Source organism: Podarcis bocagei, assembly GCF_964188305.1.
Source record: "Podarcis bocagei genome assembly, chromosome: 15".
In the NCBI taxonomy this organism is placed as follows: domain Eukaryota; kingdom Metazoa; phylum Chordata; class Lepidosauria; order Squamata; family Lacertidae; genus Podarcis; species Podarcis bocagei.
The window spans coordinates 16,848,555-16,874,850 of NC_138141.1; the positions used below are offsets into that span (position 1 = coordinate 16,848,555).

Below are 26,296 nucleotides of genomic sequence, written 5' to 3' on the forward strand. Positions count from 1 at the left end.
TACTTTGCTATTAGTCTTGGCTGCTTGTTGTCTATTTCAAGTGATGGAGCTCCACTGTGTATGTCATTTATATATAAGTTGCGTTCCTTGCTGTGGCTTGGCATTCTTTTGTGGCTGCACAGTTAGTTGGGAACCTGGGGACAGGGAGTGGGGGCAGTTGTTTTGGGTTGTCAGAAGCCCCTGGGCTGCAACCAGGAATCTTTGGATCTCTGAAGCTTTGGATTGGCCCCCAAATACCATTTAAAGACGCACACTCTCTTTATTTGTATTTAGCTATTGATCTTTGTTTTTATTATTTATAGTTTTTTAAAAAAATATTTAGGGTGGTTTTCTTTTATTTCCTACCTTTTATCCACTTACACCAAAAAGTGATACATAAAGATTAGAAATCAGGAAACAGGGAAGAAGACTTATCCTTTGTGATGGAAGTTAATCCTTTAAGAGAGGAAAGTCTGCCAGGACTCTAGATGGATCTTGGGAGAATTATCATTTCTGCATAACTATTTGAATCATCTGAAAAAACTTAATTAGTGAAAGGTTTGCATGCTGTTATTATTAGCATTATAATTTATTACCCATCTTCATTGCAGCTATTAAAACACGATGTTAAAAATAATTTAAAACAACTTAAAATTACAGAAATAATGCGTGTCCTAAAATGTACACCTCAGGTGTCAAAAGCCGGGATGAAGAGCCTCAGAAAATGGGGAAGTCTGAAGACAATAATGCCAAAAGATATGAGAAGGGTGAGGGAAAGCCCTTCCCAACTGACACTTTCTGCAGGAAGGGACAGCACCCAAACTGGAGTCATGACTTGTGGGGGCTATAAAGCAGTGTAGCCTACTTATTCCCCATCTCTTTTCCTTGGGCTGCCTGGCTTCTGCTCTAGCACAGACCCGTATCATAGCCCCAGCTTCTTAAGTAGGTAGGAAGCAGGCTCCCTGTTGCAATGCTGCTGCTACTGCAAAGGCTGTTCTTTCTGGAGCTTCTCTGTCAGTTAGGTTCATTGCTGCTTCATCTAATATAGAAGGTGCTGCATTTTCCTCTTGGCTCCTGAAGGAGAAACAAAAAGCCAAGGTATGTTGAGGGAATGCTTTTACATTGAAACTGATAAATCCTCTAAGTGCTGGCACAAATAGATCCTTGTCTCATGCACCTGTTTCTCTGGTAACTTGGACTGGCTTTCTTCAGCAAATCTATGGCCTGCTTAAACATGGAGTGCTTCTGGTCTGTCTGCAAAGCTCAGCTTGGGCCATGTTGTTTTTCTAAACCCTCCCAAAGCCTTACAGACTTGCAATCTCTTTTTCCATTTCTAACTTACTTGGGGGGGGGGGTCAGCATGATATATACTCAACCATTTTGTAATCCCAATTGACTTTATTTTCCTGTTGGGTCACTCAGATAGGGTGGAGAGCCTTCTACAGTTGTCCTGTTTTAAAGCTTAAGGAACATAGCTAGATGGGTTCCACTTTTGTCTCAGTTGTAAGAAGAAACAACAGACCCTGGGAGTGATTTGAGTTTTCTTGGGGGGGGGGGGAATCCTGTACAAATTACCCAGATTTGCATAAGGTGATTTGCATTAGGAAAAAAATCAGTTGGAACCAGAAAATTTTCTGATGCCATAGAGACTAATCAAATTCAGCATGTCTGTTTTACTTGTGTTTAGTAAGCAAAGCTAAAAATGTTGAAACTGTCAATCTTGCCTAATGTTTTGTTCGCAGTTGGCATCTGTTCATTGTTAATAGTGAACTTATGAAACGGAAGAGTTTCTGTGGAAAAATAAAAGCACTGGGAATTTTTCCACCTTAAATCACTGGCTCCTGAGTCATCGTTCACTAGATTCCCACTGGAGATGCTTGTGGGTAGGGATGGAGGAATTGTCTCTTACAAGGGAAAGAAGGGAGACTCTTTTCAAGCCTGGTGACTTGAGTGGCTGCAGAAAAAGGCTTTGAGATCCAGGAGTGCAACGTCCGTATACTCAGACCATGAAGCTGTTGACTAATTAAAAGAAAATTGCAGCTTCACCCAATCCATGGCTATGTTCGCTTCACCCAATACAGGAATTATTATATAAGGCCCCTTGAAAGTGAAAGAATCTGTCACATCAGACAGAAGCTGATGAATCTCCATTTTCATATTTTGTAAAAGAGGGTGTTTGGCCCTCTAACCTACTGCTGAGTGAATGGCACATTAAACTGTTATATGCAGAGCTTAGCAGGGATGACTACTAGAATAAGAAACCAAAATGGCAAAATCTATAAAGAGGACTAGATGTTGTTTATGGAATATATGGGAAAGTACTATAAGTAAACAATTTACCTAGCAGGATGGGAAGATTTTCAGCAGAGTAAGAAATAATAAAGTATATAAAAGTTGTTGCGATAGACAAGGTGAACTGAAAAAACATGAGAAAAGGGGGATATAAGGAACCATGGAAGGAAAGGTTAGGTCAAGGAATGTTTTCTGGGTTGGGTTTTTTTGGAGGGATTGTTTTGTTTTGTTTTTGGTCTATTGTCTATTTCTCACCAGCTGATCAGATAGAGGGGAACTGACATGTTTGTGATGTTTTCATACATACACCACCACGGGCAGTGGGATAGTGCCATAGGGAAGCTGCTTCCCACACAGCTTGGTATAAATAAGAAGGCGGCAACTCTGGTGCACTTGTAATATACAAGCTTAAGAGAAAGAGTCTTTCCAAAAGGATCTCTGTGAGATAAGGTCATAGTATTTAACAACCTACACCAATGAAATCATGCAAAAAATATATAATGGGGTTGTATATTACAGAGCTTAGGTGTGGGATGCTTAATGGTAAAGAGGAAAAATATCAAACTTTCACTTTGGGATCATTTTGTACCCAGTAGAATAAGAAGAAGACTTATGCATAAAAATGATTATGTTCAAGTTGGTTGACAAGGCTCTCAAGGAAAGATTTCTATATGGTCTGGCCAAATGCTGTATCATAATTTATATAACAGTTTAAATATATGCCCTTACATTGCATTCTTCAATTGCTCAAACACCTATCTATCCCATTCTTAATTTAGAAATCTGCAACTAGACTTAAGGTTCTGCTTCTTGGTGGCTGGCGATCAAAACAGAAAAGAGTTCAGTGGCTGAGCATGGAACAGTACCGCAGGCCAGAAATTCAGTGAGATGCGGTTGTGATCCAGAATTTGTTGCTTGGAGGGATTAAGATGAGTTGCTGAAATATGAAGGCACAAAGTGTTGTTGAAGTGTTTTGAGACAGAGCTGAGAACTGGGATACCCAGATTTCATCCCTAGGTAGTCTGGAATTGCTTTGCCTTTCTGCCTCCCTCTCTTCCTCATTAAGTTGGACTCACAACAGCAGGAAATCATTGCAAAGAGTGGCTGGAGGATTACAGCCTTGGATCTTTTTGAACTGCCTCCCTTGGAGCTGTTAGAGCCCAACTTTGGCTTTCCAGCTGTTAGTCAAGGCTGCTGTTCCTTTCAGGATGCCTGAGACTGATGTGCTTGCTTTCTAGGAAGGGGGAAGTGGAAGAATTGAAGCTTTGGTCACATGCCCAAACTTCTCTCCCTGCTTGCTTGTCCATGGATCTTTCTCCCAGCTTAGTAGCTACAAAGGCTACCCTTGTGCTTTGCAGAGCAGTCTCTGTTGATATTAACCAGCTGTAATTTTCGGCCAGCTCTGTAGAGGAAGCCTCAGTCCTTCCTCAGCCGAACATTGTTTACTTCTTGCAGGGAGCCCCACGTGTCCAAGGGGAGTGGCTGGCAGAGGAGATATGATGAAGCTGCTGCTCTTTGCAGTGCTGTGTGCAAAACCAGGGCCTGTGAGTGATGCGCTTTCACCACAGCAATTCTCTTTACGCAGCTCTGCTTGATTCAGCTCAGATGCAGAGGCTGCAGCTGAATTTATCTTTCATGAAATATTCTGCTTTAGAGAAATCTGCAGGCATGTTCCCTGCTTTTCTGTACACATCCTACCCCTCCCTCCTGCCAATGCTAGTAAGAGAATTTGCTGCTTGACGTAATGCTGAAAAACAAGCCACCTCTTTGCAGTCCAGTGTTGTGAATGTTGAAGAAAGGCAGCCAAAAAGCAGCTGTTCCTCAAGTTGCTTTTCTAGAACTGACTTCCAGCAGATGACTCTCATCTTGAATCAGCTGTTCCTAGCTATGGCCTGTAGCACAGCTATTCCCAGAATTAATGTTTCTTCCTATATCAAGTACACACCTCTCTCTCTCTCTCTCTCTCTCTCTCTCTCTCTCTCTCTCTCTCTCTCTGTGTGTGTGTGTGTGGTATGCTTGTGCACATACCCTTAGGTGGCAATGGAATGATCTGCATTCCCTGGGAATAACAGATTGCAAGGGTGACCTGCTATAGTTTAAACATGGAGAACTGAAAGCAACACCTGTGGTTCTGGGCAAAGCCAGGGTACTCCATTTACCCCCAAAAAGTATGCTGAAGGAGTGCACACACAAAAATGAAGTCTGGTCCTCTGGATGACCTTGAGTTAAGTGATCACCATAAGCCTCCAGGCTTGATAGCTGTAAAGAGCTTGGAATACAGTGGTACCTCGGGTTAAGTACTTAATTCGTTCCAGAGGTCCGTTCTTAACCTGAAACTGTTCTTAACCTGAAGCACCACTTTAGCTAATTGGGCCTCCGGCTGCCACCACGCCGCCGGAGCACGATTTCTGTTCTCATCCTGAAGCAAAGTTCTTAACCCGAGGTACTATTTCTGGGTTTGCGGAGTCTGTAACCTGAAGCGTATGTAACCTGAGGTACCACTGTATGAGTCAAAGGCTGCTACAGGTGCCTCCTCCTCTCTTTCTTTCATTGGGGGTGTAGTTCCAGCCCTCCTCCTGTCAGACCTATCAGGCAGGAATGGCACTTCCAGTTTAGGCTATCCGGGTCCTGCTGCCATAGTGGCTTCTTTCTGCTTGAGGTAGAGGGGACCCTCCTGCCACTTCACCCTGTGTATGGTGTTCTGCTTGGAATGGTTGCCAGCGGTGAACTCTTCCCATCCAGTTTGAATCCTGCAGTTGATTCTTCCATTAAGGTTTATGGGGGAAGTAAAATGCCTGCAACTGGGACCACACATGAGCAGAGCCAGCAAGGTTTGTCAGCCGCCTTATTTGTCCCAAAGCACACCTCTTTCCATTCAGATAATTGAACAGTTGCCACTTCCTGCTTAGGGAGCTACACTTGGGGAAAGGAGGATCTTTGTCGCAGTTGGTACAGGGATTTCCCTGCTATACTGACCTTGGGTGGCCTGTCTCATTTTTGGCAGATGGCAGAAGGATATGCTGTGTTTCCCCAAAGGACCCTGCCCGGCACAGTGTCACGCATTTTGGAAATAAACAATAGACTGATGTTGTTACTCAAGATGCCGGCAGTTATCAGTGTTTAATGTCACAGGCAAGTAGAGGAGTTCCCCCACCCCTGAAATTTGGGAGAACTAGCACCTGCAGGATGGGATGGCTGGTGTCCTTTTAGCTTCAGGTTAAAGCCACAATAATTGGATCTAGTCTGGCATAATAGTAACTGGCAGTCATTTAGATGCTCCTGGGAACCCACATGCAAGAAGCAGCTCCACCCCCCTCCCTCTTGATTGTTTCTCAGCATCTGGCATCCAGGGACACAGAGGTTCCATTTTAGCCATCCTGACTAGTAGCTGTTGATAAGCCTTCCCTCCTCAATGAGTTTGTATGATCCTGTTTAGGATGTGGCCAACACCATACCTTGTGGCTGTGAGTTTGATCATTTAGTTCTGTGCTGGTGAGCATAAGTGGTTACTGTAGAAGAGGAGTGTGGCTGCCATGTGGTCCATGCAGCAGAAGTGGCCATAGGCCAGTGATCGTCGGATAGCCTTTCCAGAGAGGGCAGCCTCTGTGTGGTGCTTTTCAGTTTCATTCATGCGTTTTCATGTCCTGCCCTTCAGTCCTAGATTTTATCCAGCATTTCCCTTGTGGCTTGTAAGACACAGTTTCATTATCATATATAGCTGAGTGCGCATTAAGAACACAAAAAGAGCCCTGCAGCTGGATCAGACCAAAGGCTCATCTAAAACATCAATTCTTACAGGGGCCAACTAGATTCTTATGCAAAGTCCATCAGGAAGCAGGACATAAGCGCAGCAGCAGCACTCTCTTCACTCTCTTCAGCTGCCCAGACACTAGTATTCAAAAGTATGCTGATTCCTATACTGGAAGTAGTCTACAGCAGTGTTTCCCAACCGGTGTTCCCCGGCACACGAGTGTGCCGTGAGACACCGGCTGGTGTGCCGCGAGATGCCTGGAGGGAGGCGGGCGAGTCGGGCGGCGAGAGGCGGGGCGGGGGCGGCGAGGAGAGGCCGCGCCTCCTGCTGCTGCCTGGCGCTCCTCCTCGCAGCCGGCAGCGCTGCCTGGGCGCCTCCGCGCGACTCTGTCTCGCTGGGTTTGGTCTCCCAGCAGAGACGGGTCACACGCGCCCCTCCCTCCCTCCCTCAGCCTGCGCGGAGGCGGATTGAGTGCAGCTGAGAGCAGCTGCCGAGGGAAAAAACGTTCACTTTTGTGCGTCCCTCCCGGCGTGACGCTGCGCGCTGACGTCACGGGGCGGGGCTTTAATGGTGGTGTGCCGCGAGATTTTTTTTTAGTACACAGGTGTGCCGTTGCCCAAAAACGTTTGGGAAACACTGGTCTACAGCCATCATGACCAGTAGCCACTGATAGCCTTACATTGGTGGTACTCTAGCACCCCACCCCCACCCTGTGGGGCTTGTTACTACTTATTTTCATCCTCCACTTACCTGGGACCAAGCAATCAGCATTGCTGTAGATATTTCTAGTCTATTAAACTGCCTCTCTCTCTCTTTTGCAGGATGAGCAGTTCATAGGCTTTGGTTCAGATGATGAGGCCAAAGGACAAAGTCCCACCAAATCTCCCACAGGTATGTTCAGTTTGCTACTGTCTTGTCAGGTTCATGGGAGTTTTTTCTTAAAACGGTCTATATGGGCCTGTTCTGAAGACTGCACTAATGCTGCAAACCGTTGAGGTAACACATGTTATCTCTCTCCACCTTATCTGTAGGGATGTGACTAAGCTCTGCTACAGGGATGGGGGGCCTTTGGATTGCAAGGATTGATGGGTTGAGTACTTAAATAGGTGTCAAATCAAGTGCATATTGTATAATACCTCTCATTTGTCTTTAGCATGAGCAACGTTTTAAAAGTAAACAATGCAACAATACATAGTGGGCTTTCAATTTGGTTTATCCTGAATACTATCCTTAGTCTACATTTTTGGAAAGAAACAAGTGGAACTGACCAACTAATCTCCAGAGCTACTAGCTTTCATGGTGGGGAAAACTTACAGTACTTTAACAGTCAACTGGAGAGAAATCCTTTTCCTGTAGCAGAAGCTATTGGTTCCAGCAGTTAACAAGCATTATATATAATGCTTGTTTAAAAACTTTTGTTTTCTTTGGTTTCAGTAGCCTGTTTGCATATTGTGTGACTTTGAAACGCACACCCTTATTCCCATCTTGCAGAGAAGCTGAATGTGCACTTTCTTTCCCCTTCCTTCACTTTACCTGCAGCCTCAGCCAAGCCTAGCGCACGCAAACCTCGTGGGAGACCCCGAAACAGCTCAGACCGAAGTTCAGTTGTGCTCTCAGAGTCCTCACCTGTGTATTCACCTTCAAGCAAACCAGAACCCATCTCCATGGAAAAATTAAAGAGGAAAGAATTGAAAAGTGCAGAAAAGCGACGAGGGAGGCCTCCTGCACTTAGCAGTGTGAAGTTCAAGATCACCCGCAAAGAGGTCATTCCAGATGCTCAGAAAGGAGGCAAGGAGGAAAAAGAGAATCTAAAGAAAATAAAGCGAGCGCCTTCCACTACATTTCAGCATGCTGCAAAAATTAAGAAACTAAGAGCAGGAAAACTCTCTCCACTGAAGTCTAAATTCAAATCTGGAAAGCTCCAGATTGGAAGAAAAGGGGTTCAGATTGTACGCAGGAGAGGAAGGCCACCATCTTCTGATCGCTTGAAGACCGCACCGGCTCTAGTTGTGAGTTCTCCGTTAGAGAAGGCCCAGAAGGTGCGAAAGGAGAAAGATGGAGTCTCGCCCCTGTCGAAGGATGAGAAGCCAGCTGTGAGGCAGAGCCCCCGCAGGCCTGTGAGGATCATCCCTTCCTCCAAGAGGACGGATGCTACGATTGCCAAGCAACTCTTGCAGAGGGCTAAAAAGGGGGCCCAGAAGAAGATCGAGAAAGAAGCAGCAAAGCTTCAAGGCCGGAAGGGGAGGACGCAGCTCAAAAACATCCGGCAGTTCATCATGCCAGTGGTGAGTGCGATCTCTTCGCGGATCATTAAAACTCCCAAGCGCTTCATTGAAGATGAAGACTATGATCCACCAATCAAAATAGCCCGTCCGGAATCCACACCAAATAGCCGCTTCAGTGCTCCCTCTTGTGGGTCCAGTGAGAAGTCCAGCGGCGCCTCTCAGCACTCCTCTCAGGTGTCTTCAGATTCCTCACGGTCCAGCAGTCCCAGTGTTGACACGTCCACAGATTCTCAGGCCTCTGAAGAGATGCAGGCCTTATCTGAAGAACGCAGCAATACTCCAGAAGTTCACCCTCCGTTGCCCACATCCCCTTCCCCTGATAACGAGAGTGGTGAGAGGAGGAGGAGGAGGTTTTCTATGGCAGAGAGAAATTTTGTGCCCAAAGCAGCTAAAAAACTGCCCAGCCTCCAAAGTGTGTCCCAGCAGCAGCAGTCATCGTCTTCCTCTCCTCCTCCACCGCTCCTCACCCCACCGCCACCACTCCAGCCAGCTGCCGGCATTTCAGACCATGCCCCTTGGCTTATGCCCCCCACCATCCCTTTGGCATCGCCCTTTCTGCCCTCCTCAGCTGCTCCCATGCAAGAAAAGCGGAAGTCGATTCTTCGAGAGCCAACATTCCGTTGGACCTCTCTAAAGCACTCTCGGTCCGAACCCCAGTACTTTTCCTCAGCCAAGTATGCCAAAGAAGGTCTCATCCGCAAGCCCATCTTTGATAACTTCAGGCCTCCTCCGCTGACCCCTGAGGATGTTGGCTTTGCCTCTGGTTTTTCAACACCTGGAGCTGCAGCTCCAGCCCGCTTGTTTTCTCCTCTTCACTCTGGAACAAGATTCGACCTACACAAAAGGAGCCCCTTGCTACGAGCTCCAAGGTTCACCCCAAGTGAGGCCCACTCACGCATCTTTGAGTCTGTAACTTTGCCTTCTTCTGTTAGTCGATCGGCAGCAGGAAGCACTGCAGCAGCATCCTCTTCGAAGAAGCGGAAGAAGAGAGGGTTCAGCCCAATTCGATCAGAACCCAGATCTCCTTCGCACTCCATGAGGACGAGAAGTGGAAGACTAAGCACCTCTGACCTGTCCACTCTCACTCCATCCTCATCAGTTTCTTCCTCGCTGACAAGCATTCCTGTGGGTTCCCTTACCACCAGTGCCTTAAACTCCACTTTTACTTTTCCATCCCATTCTCTCTCCCATCCTGGGGAGTCGGCAGAGAAAAGCCAGAGACCGAGGAAGCAGGCAAGCATTCCGGCTGAGCCTTTCTCATCCGGGAGCCCCACTCCCCTCTTTCCATGGTTCACACCAAGTCCCCAAACGGAGAGAGGCAAGAACAGAGACAAAGCCTCCAGTGAGGAACCATCCAAAGATAAAGAAAGTGACAAAGGTCTTGAGAAGGAAAAGAGCAGAGAGAGGGATAGAGAGAGGGAGAAAGAGAATAAGCGGGAGTCCAGGAAAGAGAAAAGGAAAAAGGCTCCAGAGATTCAGAGCAGCTCAACTTTGTTCCCACTGACTCGAGTTTCCAAAGGAAAAGTCGTCCGTGAAGATGTAGCCATTTCCTCTTCTGCCAAAAAAACTGCAGGCCGGAAGAAATTGGCGGCTGCTGATCCAGCAGCAGATGTGCCTGCTGTGGTTCTTGTAGACTCAGCAGCAGCCATCATCAAGACCAAACTGCCCAAGAAAGGCCGAGGGGGGTTAGAGAAATCCAGTCTGGAACTTGGATTGGCTGCTCCTTCCATGGAAAAGGAAGAATCCCTGCGTCTCCCAGCTGCTGCTTCAGTCAACATTGTGAAACATTCCTCCATCAGCTCAGTGCTGGCTCATGCAGACAAACTTCCAATGACTGACAAGAGGGTGGCCAGCCTCCTCAAGAAAGCAAAAGCCCAGCTGTATAAGATTGAGAAGAGCAAGTCCCTGAAGCAGGTGGATCAGCCAAAAGGACAGGTATTTACCCCCAAAGTAGTGGTTTGAAAAAGAGGTAGCACATAAAGGGAAATAACTACGACAATAGAAGGCCATTCAGTGCCTGGCTGGCACCGTGAGGGGGAGGCCAAAGCTCTTGACATAAGTGGCCTGAGTAGGTGCAGCATCTCAGGTTTCTAGGTCCTTGTAAGCAAACCAGAGCGTGACCTCAGATCATCATTTAGCTGCCTCTGCTTTGGAGTCACAGTTCCCACTGAGGTGTCCTTTTGAAGCTTCCTGTTGCCTTGATCTCATGTCTTGCCCATCCCAAGGGAAAGCAATGGCTCCTTTTTGAATTACTGGTGAGAGTTTTCTCACTGCAGCCTTTTACCTTCATGCTGTATTGTTTTTAACATTCGATTGGGAGCCGCCCAGAGTTGCTGGGGAAACTCAGCCAGATGGGCGGGGTATAAATAATAAATTATTATTATTATTATTATTATTATTATTATTATTATTATTATTATTCATGCTTCCACTTACCTTTTACCAAAGACTATCTCAACCCACCCTGGCCAGACATACACACACACACACACACACACACACACACACACAAATACACAACAGCCAAGGGATGCATGGCAGTTACCAGATGTCTCCCCAAAGCTGTTGCACTTTTCTAACAGGTGTAGGATTTGGTGGGCTTTTGGTCACGCATGAGGTGCATAACTAGCTGTTTGATGCATTTTATGTAAGTAGTGGCAGGAATTGTTCCTTTCTTTGCAAGTCTTAGCCTTAGCTAAGTATTTTTACACTTAAAATTTTACTGTTCATGGGGGGGGACTACTTCTGATTTCTGCTGTGTCCTCCATTTGAAAACACATTTAGAGAAGGTTCAGAGATCTTTAACCTTCTGCTGGACAAACTGCTTTTACTTTTGAACTTGAATCGCTCCCTGTGGGATGGTTGATTGTTTCTTAACAGCCTTTTCCTGTGTTCTTGCCCTGCTTGGAATTTAGGGTCAAGAGAGTGATTCTTCAGAGACCTCTGTGCGAGGGCCACGCATAAAGCATGTTTGCAGAAGGGCAGCTGTAGCACTAGGCCGCAAGCGAGCCGTCTTTCCAGATGACATGCCCACTCTGAGTGCCTTACCATGGGAAGAACGAGAGAAGATACTGTCTTCCATGGGGAACGATGGTAAGTGTCTGAATTTATGCTGTTTTCTCCAAGGGTGCATCAGTGGCAAGGGAAGGTATGCGAGGCTGTAGGATGAAGGAGTTGTGTTTCTAGGAAATCTGGATGGGCCCCGCTGTGAAACTGTTCTGAGAAACCAGCGATGGCCAGCAAAGTCTGTTCTGTTGAGGACTCACTTCTCCTTTATTGATTGCTGAATTAATAGCTGGTCTTTCATTTCACAGACAAGTCCTCAGTTGCAGGTTCAGAAGATGCCGAGCCCCTTGCACCTCCCATCAAACCTATCAAGCCAGTTACCAGAAACAAGGCCCCCCAGGAGCCCCCTGTGAAGAAAGGCAGGCGGTCAAGGCGCTGTGGGCAGTGCCCAGGCTGCCAGGTCCCAGAGGACTGTGGTGTCTGCACAAATTGCCTGGATAAGCCAAAGTTTGGTGGGCGGAACATCAAGAAGCAGTGCTGCAAGTAAGTGTGTGGGTGTGAAGCCCACCCCTGCCCTCCCGTTGCTCTGGGAATAAGGCCCTCCGTTGTTGGTTTATGGTGCTTCTACCCTGTTTCCTATAAAATATTTAGCCAGAGGAAGATCCTTTCACTTGCATCAAAGAAGAGCTAAGGAGCAGAAGACTAGTGACTTTGTCATCCTCTGAGCTTGGCTGCTGCCTTTCCTTCCTCTTGGAGTTCAAAGTGGCAGTTGGGGGCTCTCAAGAGAGTGGCAGGGAAATGGACAGGGTTGGGTGGGGCAGTGGAGAGATCTACCTCCTCTTTTCTTCAGCCTTTTCAGATTTTGGATTTACCCTGCTGTGTATTCTGCTGAACGTGAAAACTAAAGTGTAGTGTGGAGAGTTGATCCCCTGGGTGAATATGTGCCACAGCATGCTTCCTCTGAGCAGCCTTCCTCACAGTGGCTTGGCCAAACCTCAGAGCAAGGTTTCAGATCTTAAACAAAGAGGGAGAACAGTTATCTTCTTCGCATCTTGAAAGTAAGGCTTTTTGAAGATGCTTCAAAAGTAGTTGCTTTTCGGGATAGCAGAAAGGCTGACATAGCAGAGATGGTGCTGCTGGGGCGATCTTTCTCATCCTTTTAGCCAGATTGGTCTGCCATTGATCTCGAACTTTGGCATGGCTCCAAAGCAGATATCTTTCCACTTGAGATGCAGCAGCCTGCAACATGCCTGGGAATCCAAAGGCTTGTTTGTGACGGGTGATGCATATTGCCATCTCCTTCCTTTATTCCCCCCTAGGATGAGGAAGTGTCAGAATTTGCAGTGGATGCCATCAAAAGCCTATCTCCAGAAGCAAGCCAAAGGTAGGTGCCTTTTTTTCCTTATTTCTATTGTGATGGGGAGAGAAAGGCATAGTTAACAGCTGCAGAGTCTTTGCTTCAGCCTCAGCCTCAGCTCCATCTAGGCAGTGTGGGCAGGCTGGCGTATCCTTAGGCACCACCCTCCCCTCTGGCTGTCGGTCACTTGGGGGAGGCCAGTGCCATAGGCTGTGCTATCAGTCATTGCACCTGAGGTGCTGCTTTTGCTTTACAGCTGTGAAAAAGAAAGAGAAGAAATCCAAGTCCAGTGAAAAGAAAGAGATCCATGCTGGGAAGAGCCAGCCAGAGGCTGGACAGAAAGCAGCTGCTCCTCAGCTCACCTTGGCGAAAGAGGATCATGCCTCCAAAAGGGGCAGTGAACCTGCCCGGAAGCCCAGTGAGGAGAAGAGTGAGGAGGGCCCACCACCACTGACTCCGCCTCCCCCAGACACCAAGCAGGCCCCTCCCCCTGCAGCCCGGAAGGCTGGCAAGCAGCAGGCACCGCCCCCCACGCAGGTGCCTCCCACCCCACCGCCTAGTACAGGCCCACCAAAAAAGGAAGCCCCCAAAACCATCCCTGCTGAGCCCAAGAAGAAGGCAGCTCCACCACCAGAAGTGGGTAGGTATTCAATTGCAGCAAAGGTAGTTGTTAGCTGCCTCTGCAAAGTCAAGCAGCCCACCTCTGGACTCCATGGAAGAGATGTGACCACATCTTCTGTACTAATTGGGCTCCTAAGTGGGTCAGGAAAGAGCAGCCTTGGACACACCTGGGCAGGTTAGCAAGTGTGTGGCGAGCTGCAGGAAATCCTATAGTGCCCACTCCTCCCTAACAAATTGGAATTGCTAGTTCACTGTGTTTTGTTTTCAGCTTTCCACAACAGCGTCTTAAGAAGTTGCTGTTGTCTCCTTAAGTCCCCAAATTCTGTTTGACTGCTAGAAGCAACTCTTGGCTTTTAACAAACTGCATTTGTACTTTTCCTAGGGATCGAGCAAAGCAGACAGAAGAAAATAACTCCTCGTCCAAGCTTACCAGTGAAACAGAAGCCAAAAGAAAAGGTAACCTGCAAGTTGCTCTATGTCTCCAGTGAACAGAAAGAGCTTTCTTCATAGTTGGTTCCTTGCATGTAGCTTTCCTGGCTTTTAGAGAGCCCATGAAGATAGCACAAGTTGAGGATGCCCTTTGGTACAAGTTCTGACCCTGTGATGGCATCACCTACAGATGGGCTGCTTTTACAGTGGCTCTAGGCTCTTAGGGATCCTTTTGCTTGACTCTCCAAAGTTCAGGTTGGTGTGCAGATGATGATGTTTCTCACTATGGTTTTTTTCCCTCTCCGCCCCCCCCCCCGCCGCCGCCGCCAATACAGTGGTGCCCCGCAAGACGAATGCCTCGCAAGACGAAAAACTCGCTAGACGAAAGAGTTTTCCGTTTTGGAGGTGCTTCGCAAAACAAATTTCCTATGGGCTTGCTTCGCAAGACGACAATGTCTTGCGAGTTCCTGCTGGTTTTTTTCCCTCCCCCCCCTTTTTCTAAGCCGCTAAGCCGCTTATCAGCTGATCCGATCAGCAGATAAGCCGCTAATAGCGCTAATCCTTCAATGGGCTTGCTTCGCAAGACGAAAAAACCGCTAGACGAAGAGAATCACAGAACGGATTCTTTTCGTCTTGCGAGGCACCACTGTAGTTTGTGCATGGAATGGCCTTTCCCCCCAGAAAAGACAAGGCCATGCACCTTTAACACTAATAGATTCCAGTTCATGTTTGGGGATGGATACCTACTGGATTGAGTTTGCTTTCAAAACAAGACAGACCAATTCAAAATTTCAGATTTTGCTTTCCAGTTTCTGAAACCCCTGTTGCTCTTTGCTTTTCAAAATGTGAAAGAAGAGAGTCCTCCTTAGATTCCAGCCCATAACTAACTGCATATATATTGAATGCTGGTTTTCCTTCTGCTGCTTGAGCAAAGAAAATGCCATTTTTTTGCCCTCTTTCACCAGGAGAGACCACCCCCAGTCAGCAAGCCAGATAATGGTACCCTCAACCTGTTGAGCACTTTATCAAATGGGAACAGCTCCAAACAGAAACCCCTCATAGATGGAGTCCACAGGATCCGAGTAGACTTCAAGGTAACAGGGTGGTTTGGGGAGGTGCCCCTGCCTTTCTCCACCAGAAACCTGGCCTTGGGGGTTTGTAGAATGTGGCGACATCTCTTCCTTGAAACTCCCATCTTTCTACAAAGAGCTGTTCTGGCGAAAGTTGTTTAGTTTTCTGTAGAGCCTGTTGCTTCTTAAGATAGCACACAGGAGGATGAGAAAGAGTGATGAATACAAAAGGGAATACCAGCAGTTTCCGTAAACCGAGGCAGCCTCCTGAGGCTCTTAATGCCCAAGGAGAGTCTTTATTGTTAGCAACAGCATTAGTTAGGCAGTACATTGGCATGCATATACTGCTGGCACGTGCCTTTTAGAAGATGTCTAGGTATGTATCACTGGTGTGGAGAGAACCGAGGTTAAGTAACTCCATCCAGCACATTCCTTTGTATATAACAAAAGCTTTGACAAACAAAACATTTTCATAGTGATGTGTATAGGATCTTCCTGCTTTGCTCCAGTTCTTGTCATTTCCACCACCCCTGGGCCTGGTGTAAGGATAATTCCCTTTCCATGTTCTTCCTTTTGTGTTTTTTAGGAGGACTGTGAGGCTGAGAACGTTTGGGAAATGGGCGGTTTGGGTATCCTGACCTCTGTCCCGATAACTCCCAGGGTGGTCTGCTTCCTCTGTGCCAGCAGTGGGCATGTGGAGGTAAGGGTGAGGTCCCACAGGGACAGTCCAAACCAAGTTGTCTGGTGTATGTGTTTGTGAGATATTATTTCAGCTACCTAAAACTAAAGGAAATCTGAAGCTGGAATTGAATCCTGAATAAAGGCCATCAGTTAGAGCTGCAGCTTCAACTACCATTTGAAATGCTTCTTTACCTACCTCTCAAAGCAGGAGGTGTGGTGTCAGATAAGCACTTATGTCTCTAGTCACCAGTTGGCCTTTTGTAGCTTCACTAATACATGCTGCTCTTGCAGAGGGGCTCTGGAGATAAAACAGCCCACAGACAAATGGTGCGGACCTTGGTGGTGGAAGAGGGCTCTCTAAGCCTCTTTGAAGCAACTGTTATGTGAACCTGGGGACCAAACCATGAGGGTGGGGTGACCAAAGACTTTCTCCTCCTCCTCCCTCTCCCTCTGGAGCCAGCCATCCAGGGCAAGCTGATGGGCAAATAGTTGAAGTGCACAACTGCTGCAGGATGTGGCTGACCTACTGACTTGCTCCTTCCCTTGTAGTTTGTGTATTGCCAGGTGTGCTGTGAGCCTTTCCACAAGTTCTGTTTGGAGGACAGTGAGCGCCCCCTGGAGGACCAGTTGGAAAACTGGTGCTGTCGTCGCTGCAAGTTCTGCCATGTGTGTGGGAGGCAGCATCAGGCCACCAAGGTAGCCGGAGTCCCTTGATGAGCTTGCCTGTCTCCTTTTGTTCCTCTGGAATGTGGGGTTTGTGGCATTGTAAGGGATGGCCGCCAGGGATGCTAAGTTTCCCCAACACAGCTTCCTCATGTTGAACTAGGAGTCATCAAATGTCTAAAGCAGAGCTTTCCAAACTTTTCATGTTGGTGACACACTTTTTAGACATACATCATTTTGCAACATAGTAATTCAGTTTTACTAGCAAACTGGAGGTTAAACTATCCCTTTTCCAGCCCCGGGAAAAGCATGGGGAGTGTTCGTACAACACACCTACACACAGCAGCTGACACACTAATGTGTCATGAGACACAGTTTGGAAAGCTCTGATCTAAAGCAACTACTGGAGCATCTAGGCTTGACTTGCTGCTGTTTTCCATGTTTCCATAGCAGTTGCTGGAGTGTAACAAGTGCCGAAACAGCTATCACCCAGAGTGCCTGGGACCAAATTACCCAACAAAACCTACGAAGAAAAAGAAGGTTTGGGTGAGTTCTGTTGCATCGTGGGGACACTTGTAAGGCAGGGATACCTTCCCCTCTTATTATAATCAGACTGCCAGATGTCTTAGCCTGATGTTGAAAGTGGTCCATTGTTTACAAGGATATGCAATAAAATCGGTCTGAATCATAAACTGCTGGATATGGCAACCCCATCAACTGGCCATTGCGAAAGAGGCAGGCTGAGGCATGGTTTTCTGTTCCATGGCTCACCCGTAAAGGGAAGCATCTTTGGTGCCTGCTATGACTGAATCCTATGATCCCAGAGAGAGGCTGTGTAGCCCTTTATTCCTTGTCTGTCTTTCCAGATCTGCACGAAATGTGTCCACTGCAAGAGCTGTGGAGCGACAACGCCAGGCAAAGGGTGGGATGCCCAATGGTCTCACGACTTCTCTCTGTGTCACGATTGTGCCAAACTCTTCGCTAAAGGTGTGGAGAGACTGGGTGCATGATAGGTCTGGTCTGCTGCGGAAGTATGCTGTATCATGCTGAATGGCCTGGGAAATGCTGGCAGCTGCAGTTCCATGTGCAGATGCAGCCCTTGCTTTGCTAAATTCCAGTACTTCCTCTAGGGATGCGGGGGACAGCAGCAGGGAGCACCTTCACACTCAAAGGGGGCAAGTATAGTACTTGCTGCTGGCTGTTAACAGTGGCAGTGACTGATAGCAGTCTTGCCCTTTGCGTGGAGTCCCCTGACCGCTAGCCAGCCCTAAGTGTTTGGCTTTGTATACTGATGGTGGGAGATCTGGACCGCCTCTCTGTTTTGCTTGTAGGGAACTTCTGCCCCGTCTGTGACAAATGCTACGATGATGATGACTATGAGAGCAAAATGATGCAGTGTGGGAAATGTGACCGCTGGGTCCACTCCAAGTGTGAAAACCTCTCAGGTGAGGACTGCTTCCAACCCTGCATATATGGAGGAGTAGGATGAACATTTACAACCAGGAACCTTGTGCTTGAGATCCTTTTTGCAATTTCATTTTGGTCTAAGGGGTGGGTTGTTTCTTCTTGGACTAGGGTGCAGAAGCCAAGGAGCTGAATATCCTGAGCTAATCCCCCACAGATCTGACACTTTTAGCCTCCTGAGGCTTGCCCTCTGCCCCTAATGCTTGCCCTGTCTACCTTCAGATGAGATGTACGAGATCCTCTCCAACCTGCCAGAGAGTGTGGCTTACACCTGCATTAACTGCACTGAACAACCTCCTGCTGAATGGCGGCTAGCACTGGAGAAAGAGCTGCAGCTTTCTTTGAAGCAGGTTCTAACAGCCCTACTAAATTCCAGGACATCCAGCCATTTGCTGCGTTATAGACAGGTGAGCCTCCCTCTCCTCCTAAAAACCATACAAATGTACCTGAATTCTGGCTGCTCAGAGTGGTGCTGTTGGATTTTAAAGCACAATATTCTTCCTAGTGTTTCTAGAAGAAAAGGGGCATTAGAAATGCAGTGCCAGGTGTGTGTGGGAGGGGGTGGGGAGAGGGAGAGAGGGTGACAAGCCAAAGGTTCCAACCAAATGTTTGATATTCTGTCTTGCAATGGATATCACAGAGGAACCCATAACATGAGCAGAACCCATATGGCAATGGCTACCACTCTGCCTAGCTAATTGACAGCATGTGAGAGGGAGTATGTTCCGGGCAGGAGGGAGTCTGTAGGAACATCTGTATCTGCCTGACCTGGGCCAGGCCATTGGTGAAGCTTGCACAGCACTGGCTGCCCTTCTCTGTGGCCTCACTTGTGGCCCTTGCTCCATATCCAAGAAGGACCCCTCCGTAAGAGCCATTCACCGTGGACCTCTCCTTGTGTTTATTATTACTACCTTGACTGTGTCTTGACTGCTAACTGTTATTTTGGGCCTTGAAAAGAAATACTTCCCCCTTTCGTGCTTTCTGCACCACTCAAGGTTGTATAAACTTCCATCACGCCCTTTCTGCTGTTTTTGTTTCCCCTAAGCCTTTTTTCCAACCAAGGAGACTATAGCCAGAAAAGACCTGCAGGCCTCTGCCTCCAAGGGCTTCAGGATTCATGCATTAGATGTGGATGTCAGTGTCTAGAGCTCTGCTGGGTATTACCAAGGTTCCAGCTCACGTAGAGGCATTTCCCCTGCAGATGCTCCCACCTACGGTGTGAATGTGAGGGCCAAACTTGGTGACCTGGGGTGCAGTGCAGCCCCTTCCAAGACATGTTGCCCCCTCACACAATTCAGACATGAAGGGGGCTTGTCTCCTCCAATCCTCTGTTATGCTGTACTTTTCTGCACCTCCTTTCAGTCAACTAGATCCTTGTGCTCAGGTAGTGCTTGCAGGCTTCCCAAAGGCATCTGGTTGGCCACCATCAGAACAGAGTGTTGGACTAGATGGGACTATTGGCCTGATTCTGCAGGCTCTTTGGCTCTTAACCTCTATCCACAGACCTCCTAAAGAAATGCTTTGTGCTGGGCTCAGAAACTGTTGTACTCTCTTACCGTTGTGTCTCCAGGCGGCCAAACCCCCTGACTTAAATCCTGAGACGGAAGAGAGTGTCCCATCCCGAAGTTCCCCAGAAGGCCCAGACCCTCCTGTGCTCACTGAAGTCAGCAAGCAAGAAGAACAGCAGCTGCTGGACCTGGAAGGAGTGAAAAGAAAAATGGAGCAAGGAGGCTACATTTCTGTGGTGCGTTAACAATTCAGTCAGCATCCCCTTCTTGCTTTCATCATAGCTTCCATAAGGAGAAGGAAATGATGGGATATACAAATCAATTTGCTGTTGTGAACTGCATTGAGGTGGTCCTAAAATGCTACATTTTTGCTATAAATTCCCCCCTTGTGCCTTGAAGTCGCATGGATGTTTTGGCCACGCTACAGTGTTTTATGTTGGCCATGCTGCTCTTCTGAAACATAGGCAGGGAATAAAAAGGAGTTCAAAAATTGAAAAGGAAAAGGTGAACTTCTGCCACTTGATGTTCAGCACTCATGGGTGGGGAAGAGGGGTGGATAAAGTATATCACAGAAGAGGATAGGAAGCTGATTTCTGTGTGTGTTCATCTTGCAGCTGGAGTTTAGTGATGATATTGTAAAGATAATCCAAGCAGCCATTAATGCTGATGGAGGGCAGCCAGAACTTAAGAAGGCCAACAGCATGGTGAAGTCCTTCTTCATTCGGGTAAGCCAAGCTGCATCTTATTTTCAATAAATTGGCAACTGGTGCACTGAAGTTGCATCTTTAATACTCCCCAAGGAGCCCATATTTCTGTTCAAGCTACTGTGTGGCTGTCTGTGGAACAAATTAGGATCTTGTCTGGACAGACCTTTAAGTCCATAATAAATCATTCCTGACTGTAAATTTGCAGAGATCTTGAACAGTAGACTTCTTCAAGTGTTTAGTGCTGAGTCCTGTAAAGCATTTCTAATACATTTGTGGGTGTTTTGTTTGTTTTTAAGCAAATGGAACGCGTTTTTCCATGGTTCAGTGTAAAGAAATCAAGATTTTGGGAACCTAATAAAGTTACAACCAAGTAAGTAACTTGTTCCACTTCCAGCACTCACTTGCTGCAATTGACCTGCCTGTTTCAGCCAAAGGTGGTGCCAGCGCTCTTGCCCCTTGGAAAGAAGATCAGAATTGAATTTCCAGATGGGCCTCTCCTGCTTCTCAAAGCAACTGGCTGCAATTAGTTCCTGATCTAGAAAGTAGAAGTGGGTTGTGGTCCTTCTTGTACCAATCTGTGTCTTAGTCCTGCCCCTTGCCCTGCAGAGACAGCTTTGCAGTGAATGAGGGAACTTTACCTGCCTAAGGGCTATAGTTGGGGCCTCCTAGGTGCAACCAAGTCTGATGCTACCTTTTGTTCATTTCTAGCAGTGGGATGCTGCCTAATGCTGTCTTGCCGCCATCACTTGACCATAACTACGCACAGTGGCAGGAGCGTGAAGAAAACAGTTGTGCTCAACAACCTCCTCTTATGAAGAAAATCATTCCAGCACCAAAACCCAAAGGTCCTGGAGAGCCAGACTCCCCAACTCCACTGCATCCTTCTACACCACCTATATCCAGTGAGAAACTGAGCCTTTTTGTCTGGGGGAAGTGCTAGGGAATGAGGCTGACACTGGGGGAGGCAGGCTTTAGACCCTGGGGAAAGTCTGGGCCAGCCAGAGTCGGGTACAGAGAGGCTCTTTGCCTTACCTACCATCTGTCAGGACTTCGAAGTCTGAACCAAGCCTCTTTCTCTGCCTCCCCCTTACATCTGCATGGTTGGTTAAATTGTGTTTTATTTTAAAGTGAAGAAAACCTTTTCAATTCAAGCGAGCAGCTAAAACTGTTTGCTGCTCTGGGCATTTGCAAGCTACTTTATTCTCCAGTAAACAGTTCCCAGCCCACATTTTCTTCCAACCATTGTTTCTCAGGAGTGATCAGTCCTTTCTCTCTCTCTTTCTCTTTCTCTCTCTGTTCTGAGGTTCTGACAGAAGCTTGGAGGACAGCCCAGAACTTACCCCTCCTCCAGATGTGGAGGATAACCGGCAGTGTGCACTTTGCTTGAAGTATGGCGATGATGGTGGGAATGTAAGTGGCTCTGTCAAGAATGTGTGTTATGAGCTGTAGAGGCTTTGCCTTCTGGTTCTAGTTAAGGTTGAAAGGCAGGCTTGATCCTTGTTGCACACTCAGTCCAGCTGAGCCAGACTAATATTACCTTTCTTAAAAAAACAAAAGTAGGTTACTATCTTAGTGAATTGTGGAAATGCTGCGGCATAATTTAGCTGATAACAGCAAAGCATTTTACAAAGCTCCTTGTGATATTTTGATTAGCAAACTCTGTAAATGGGGACAGGTGATAATATCTGGTGGTTTCACAGCTGGTTAGAAAAGTGCCCTGTTAAGAGACACTTTTCAGTGGTTCCTCATGAAACTGGAGGGATGTTTTGAGTGGAGTGCTGCAGGCTTCTGTTCTGGGCCTGGCATTCTTCCAACAATCAATGACTTTTGGTGTGAACTGGAAATCTGATAAGGATTTAAATATTGGATGAGGTCATAGAGGGAATCCTTACCAGAGTTCCAAATGGCACTGAACTTTGAGGGACAGCTAGGACTCCAGAAGACAGAAGGGAAAATAGGCAGAACCCAACAAAAAGAAATTCAGTAGAGACAAATGCAAAGTTCTGAACAAGTGTGGGTGGAATCAGATGCACAAGGATAGAATGGGCAATACATGGCCCAGCAGAAGTGTATGTGAAAAGTATCTCAAGATTGTAGCTTATCACAAGCAGAACACAAGTCAGTGGTGTGATGTGGCTGCAGTGAGATCTTAGTCCACATTAACAGAGCCATCATCACGTCACAAGAAGGAATAGCTGACTTTATTCTGCACTAGTCAGACCTCATCTGGAGTACTATGTTCATTTCTGGCACCACATATCAAGGAGGATGTAGACAAATTGGGATGGGATCAGAGGAAGATAGCAAAGATGGTCAGAAGTATGAAGACAAGTCCTATATAAGGAACCAGTTGTGCTTAGCTGAGCGAAGAGAAAACTGAGATGGAACCTAATAGCACTCTACAAATCCTTGAATGGGCTGTGTCACATGCAAGAGTTCGCAAAGGCTTGTTCTCTATGACTCCAGGGGTCAAAGTGTTATATCTCATAGACTTAAGTTACAGGAGGGTAGATTTGGATTGAACAATAGAGGAAATTTCTTGACAGTAAGAGCAGCTGGACAATGGAGGGGTGGTGAAATACTCCCTCTCTCTAGAGGTCTTTGAGCAGGGGCTGGAGAGCCCTCTGTCTGCTGGGAATGCAAAGGGTGATATAAAAAAATAATAAATCATAATAATAACCTAGCACTGGATGTTCTGTTCTGAGCAGAGGGTTGACCTAGACAGCTGCAAAGACCCTTTAAACTGTCTGATTCCATGAGCCACCTTTATGTTTGCCAGCTTTTGTTCACTGTGGCTGCTGCAACATGTGCCCAGCAGTTGTGGGGTGGGGAGTGCACTTGACTGATTTCTGAGTGTTTCTGGTGGCCTTCTGCTGTCTTGCAGGATGCTGGCCGTCTCCTCTACATCGGCCAGAATGAGTGGACCCATGTGAACTGTGCCCTGTGGTCAGCTGAAGTTTTTGAAGATGACGATGGCTCCCTGAAGAATGTGCACGTGGCAGTGATCAGAGGGAAACAGCTGGTGAGTAGGAACAGGTTGGGCTCAGGAGTCTGTCCAGGAATGCGGATTTACATTTCAAAAGCAGCTAAAATGTTTCTCTTCTGCTGTTACAACAGCAAAGAAGAATATTGGAAAGCCCACAGCATGTCTCCATGGAGAGACAGCTCATGTTTGACGTTAATGGCCCAACTTAAAAAAAGAGCAAAAGCCTCACATGATTCTCCACAGTTGAAGTAATGGGCTTCACAGGATGTTGTATCTGAAAAAGACAGAGATCCTTGAATTCAGCTTCCAGCAGTTCCAGACTGCAAAGAATCAAAAGCACTGGTTACTTGGACATTCACAAGCAGCTCTATTATAGTGGCATGTGAACCAGATCATCACCTGGCTTCTGCAGCAGACAGATGTGAGCAAGTGCCCGCGTCCCCTTGTAATGATTAGGAAGGGGTGTCTTCTGTGGACTCTCAGTGGCCTGAAGTGTAGGAAGTCACAATCACAGGTGGCCAGCTTGGGCTGCTGTCCTGCAACTGCCAGCAGTTGTGGCTACTGGCTGTGGCAGCTTTTTCGTGTTCTTAATCAATCACTGATCCCTTTTGCATGCTCAGAAATTGCTCTAAACTGTTTTAAAAAACCACCTTTCTCCTGAACTGGAATTAAATTGGGAAGTCCAGACAATGTGTGAGTTTGTAAATGAACAACAATGAAAAAAGGCTGCACTCAGATTACTAACAGGTTGTTTTGGACAAGATGAATTGTGTTTGCTAAATGAGTGGTGGAACAGCAGCAGTTCTGTTGCTTTCTCTTTGTTTGTTGGCAATCTGATATGCATGTCATAGATAAACATATTAGGGGTGTTGCTGATTTTGACAGTGCTGCACTAGTCCAGTTTATTTGTTTAGGCCATTGGCCATAACAACAAGATGCTTTCCCTAAAAACCCAACCCTCAAACCTTGCAGAGATGTGAATTTTGCCTGAAGTCAGGTGCCACAGTGGGCTGCTGCCTGACCTCCTGCACAAGCAACTATCACTTCATGTGCTCCCGGGCCAAGAACTGTGTCTTCCTGGAGGATAAGAAAGTCTACTGCCAGCGTCACCGGGACCTGATCAAAGGAGAGGTGAGCCCAGCCACCACCCCCAGGCCTTTGCCCAGCTGTATTTCCCTGCTCTTCTCAGCTCAGGCTGTGTGTTTTCACCTTAATACTGTATAGGCCTCTTTTTGTGTGTGCTTGCTGTAGGTGGTTCCCGAGAATGGCTTTGAAGTCCTAAGAAGAGTCTTTGTGGATTTTGAAGGGATTAGTTTGAGACGAAGGTTTCTTCATGGTCTGGAGCCAGAGAACATCCACATGATGATTGGTGAGGGCCCTCTGCCTCTGGCCTTGGTAATGTGCCTGGTGGAATTTAGTTACTGCCTTCCTCACACAGAACTTTGCCTCTTTGGTTTTCTTGTAGGGTCCATGACGATTGACTGCCTCGGGATTCTGAGTGATCTGTCTGACTGTGAAGACAAGCTGTTCCCCATTGGTTATCAGTAAGTAGGAGCTGTCTCCTGAATAGGCGGCAGCAGCAGCAGCAGAATCCATGTTATTTTCCCTGGAAGATGCCGTGAGGACCACCCAGAAAGTCTTTGGCCTTCCTTCTCCTCTTACCCCAGAGAAGGGCTTTTGCAGGCATGCACAGCTCTGTGTAGATGTTGTAACTCTTAAATGTTTTCCCAGGTGCTCTCGAGTGTACTGGAGCACAACGGATGCTCGGAAGCGCTGTGTGTACACTTGCAAGATCATGGAATGCCGCCCTCCTATTCTTGAGCCAGACATCAACAGCACAGTAGAGCACGATGACAATAGGACCATCACGCACAGCCCCAGGCCACTTTCAGGCAAGTTTCTGCAGGCATGGCTTGGCTTGAGATTGTGGCCTTTGTGCCAGACCTGTGGGTGCCTGTTTTTTGTACTGCTCAGCTCTTCCAAAGACAAAAGCTTCCTTCTTCTGGTCAGTCTTTGCTATGAGACAGGGCTTGTAATACCTTTTGGTGACAGCAGTAGCAGCACACACTTGGAGTAGGGCAAAAAAGGGGGGTTCCCTGGTAAAGATCACATCTTCTACTTTGGCTATAGGTTTTGGAGTGGATCCTGGCCCTTGTTCCATAACTGAGTCATAGAATCATAAGTGTTGGGAGGAACATCAAGGGTCTTCAACTCCCAACTCTGCTCTGTGCAGAAAGACACTCCAGCATTTGCCCAGGTGTCATGCGTTTCTGGAGACTAGATTATGGTATGCTTGATCTGAAACAACAAGGGACTTTGTCCTTCTGAGATGCTTGGGGCATGGTGGGGGTGTGCTTCTACCTAGTACTCTTAATGTTTGGCCCTCACCTGCTCCCAATGACACATAATGTCCAGCTTTGCATTCTGATTTTGGCCTAGATGCCAAAAGACTGCAGCCTTTTTTCTTTTCCCCCCTCTTTTACTTCCTGCCTCCCTCCGTGTATAAAGATTTTTCTGTTAACATTCCCTGAGGGAGGAAGAAAGGATGTTATTGAGGGGAAAAGCCTCTAGTACTCCCCTACTTCCCTGAAGCTGTTTTGTTCAAATGCACCCTGGGTTTTGCCTGAATCCATAAGTTCCTTATTTCTTTCTCTTCTTCATCAGAAATTCCAGCCAGAGAAGGCCATGCAGTGTCAGCGGTTGTGAGCACTCCCTCTTCAGACTTCCTGCCACATTCTCAGAACTGCAGGGCTCTGCGGATCAGAGCGCCAAGTTTTCCTCCTGCCCTGCGATCTCCTGGTTCAAGGCCATTGCCCTCTGCAGGTCTGGCCCTCCACCTCCCTCTGCTGCTTTCTCTGGCTTTCTTTGACTTCTGTTCATTCTTTGTTTAGCAATTTCTTCAGGCTGTTCTCAATGGCATGGAACCTTGTTTCCACCATCTCTATTGGGTTTAGGGCTTAATAAGTGCTGGGGTGCAAAAGACTTGTTGTCCGTCCTCATCATCAAAGGCCAAGCACTGAGGATGCTGGTAGAGGGGGGCATCTTCAATCATTTCCCCTCCCGGTTTCTGGGCATCTCACCTACATACTTAACATGTAGTTTTTCCTCACATTTAACCTTGTCGAGTGAACCATGTTTGAATTGCTGACAACTTGTAAACCTCCCTGAGCTTTTGGGCTGAGGTGGGCTCCATTTTTAAGCAGAACTGAACTAAGAACTCTAAACCACACCTTGAAGGATAATGTTCTTTGCAAATTCTGCTCACCGACAATCCTAGCTGGTGACTGACTTACCTTGTGAAGTCAGAAGACCTGGCCTAGGTGAGAAACGGCCTATCAGGGTATTGAAGCCCAGAACTCCACCTGCAGCTCAGATGGCCACCCCCTCCTCTTCCCCAGCCATAGGAGTTTGTCAGGGGGCTGGATCAGAATTTGAAAGAACCCCAGGGAAAGTTCAGTCTGCTGTTCTTACAGTTAAGAAATATTTCTGGGTAGGCA

General features: G+C 47.2%; 1 protein-coding gene across 1 annotated transcript in view; it reads left to right on the forward strand.

Annotated features, from left to right (window-relative positions):
- The window catches only part of KMT2A (lysine methyltransferase 2A), a 47,666-nt gene that overhangs the window by 7,546 nt on the left and 13,824 nt on the right, over positions 1 to 26,296 (forward strand). Inside the window, exons 2-26 of the mRNA XM_081171554.1 lie at positions 6,844 to 6,913; positions 7,562 to 10,242; positions 11,223 to 11,400; positions 11,622 to 11,856; positions 12,633 to 12,697; positions 12,927 to 13,310; positions 13,674 to 13,747; positions 14,686 to 14,814; positions 15,377 to 15,490; positions 16,021 to 16,167; positions 16,585 to 16,680; positions 17,001 to 17,121; positions 17,466 to 17,579; positions 17,821 to 18,005; positions 19,169 to 19,342; positions 19,721 to 19,831; positions 20,110 to 20,183; positions 20,522 to 20,715; positions 21,117 to 21,223; positions 22,698 to 22,835; positions 23,772 to 23,930; positions 24,051 to 24,168; positions 24,265 to 24,343; positions 24,531 to 24,691; positions 25,464 to 25,622. Coding sequence (XP_081027680.1) covers positions 6,844 to 6,913; positions 7,562 to 10,242; positions 11,223 to 11,400; positions 11,622 to 11,856; positions 12,633 to 12,697; positions 12,927 to 13,310; positions 13,674 to 13,747; positions 14,686 to 14,814; positions 15,377 to 15,490; positions 16,021 to 16,167; positions 16,585 to 16,680; positions 17,001 to 17,121; positions 17,466 to 17,579; positions 17,821 to 18,005; positions 19,169 to 19,342; positions 19,721 to 19,831; positions 20,110 to 20,183; positions 20,522 to 20,715; positions 21,117 to 21,223; positions 22,698 to 22,835; positions 23,772 to 23,930; positions 24,051 to 24,168; positions 24,265 to 24,343; positions 24,531 to 24,691; positions 25,464 to 25,622 — 6,067 coding nt within the window. The remainder of the gene's footprint in view (positions 1 to 6,843; positions 6,914 to 7,561; positions 10,243 to 11,222; positions 11,401 to 11,621; positions 11,857 to 12,632; positions 12,698 to 12,926; positions 13,311 to 13,673; positions 13,748 to 14,685; positions 14,815 to 15,376; positions 15,491 to 16,020; positions 16,168 to 16,584; positions 16,681 to 17,000; positions 17,122 to 17,465; positions 17,580 to 17,820; positions 18,006 to 19,168; positions 19,343 to 19,720; positions 19,832 to 20,109; positions 20,184 to 20,521; positions 20,716 to 21,116; positions 21,224 to 22,697; positions 22,836 to 23,771; positions 23,931 to 24,050; positions 24,169 to 24,264; positions 24,344 to 24,530; positions 24,692 to 25,463; positions 25,623 to 26,296) is intronic.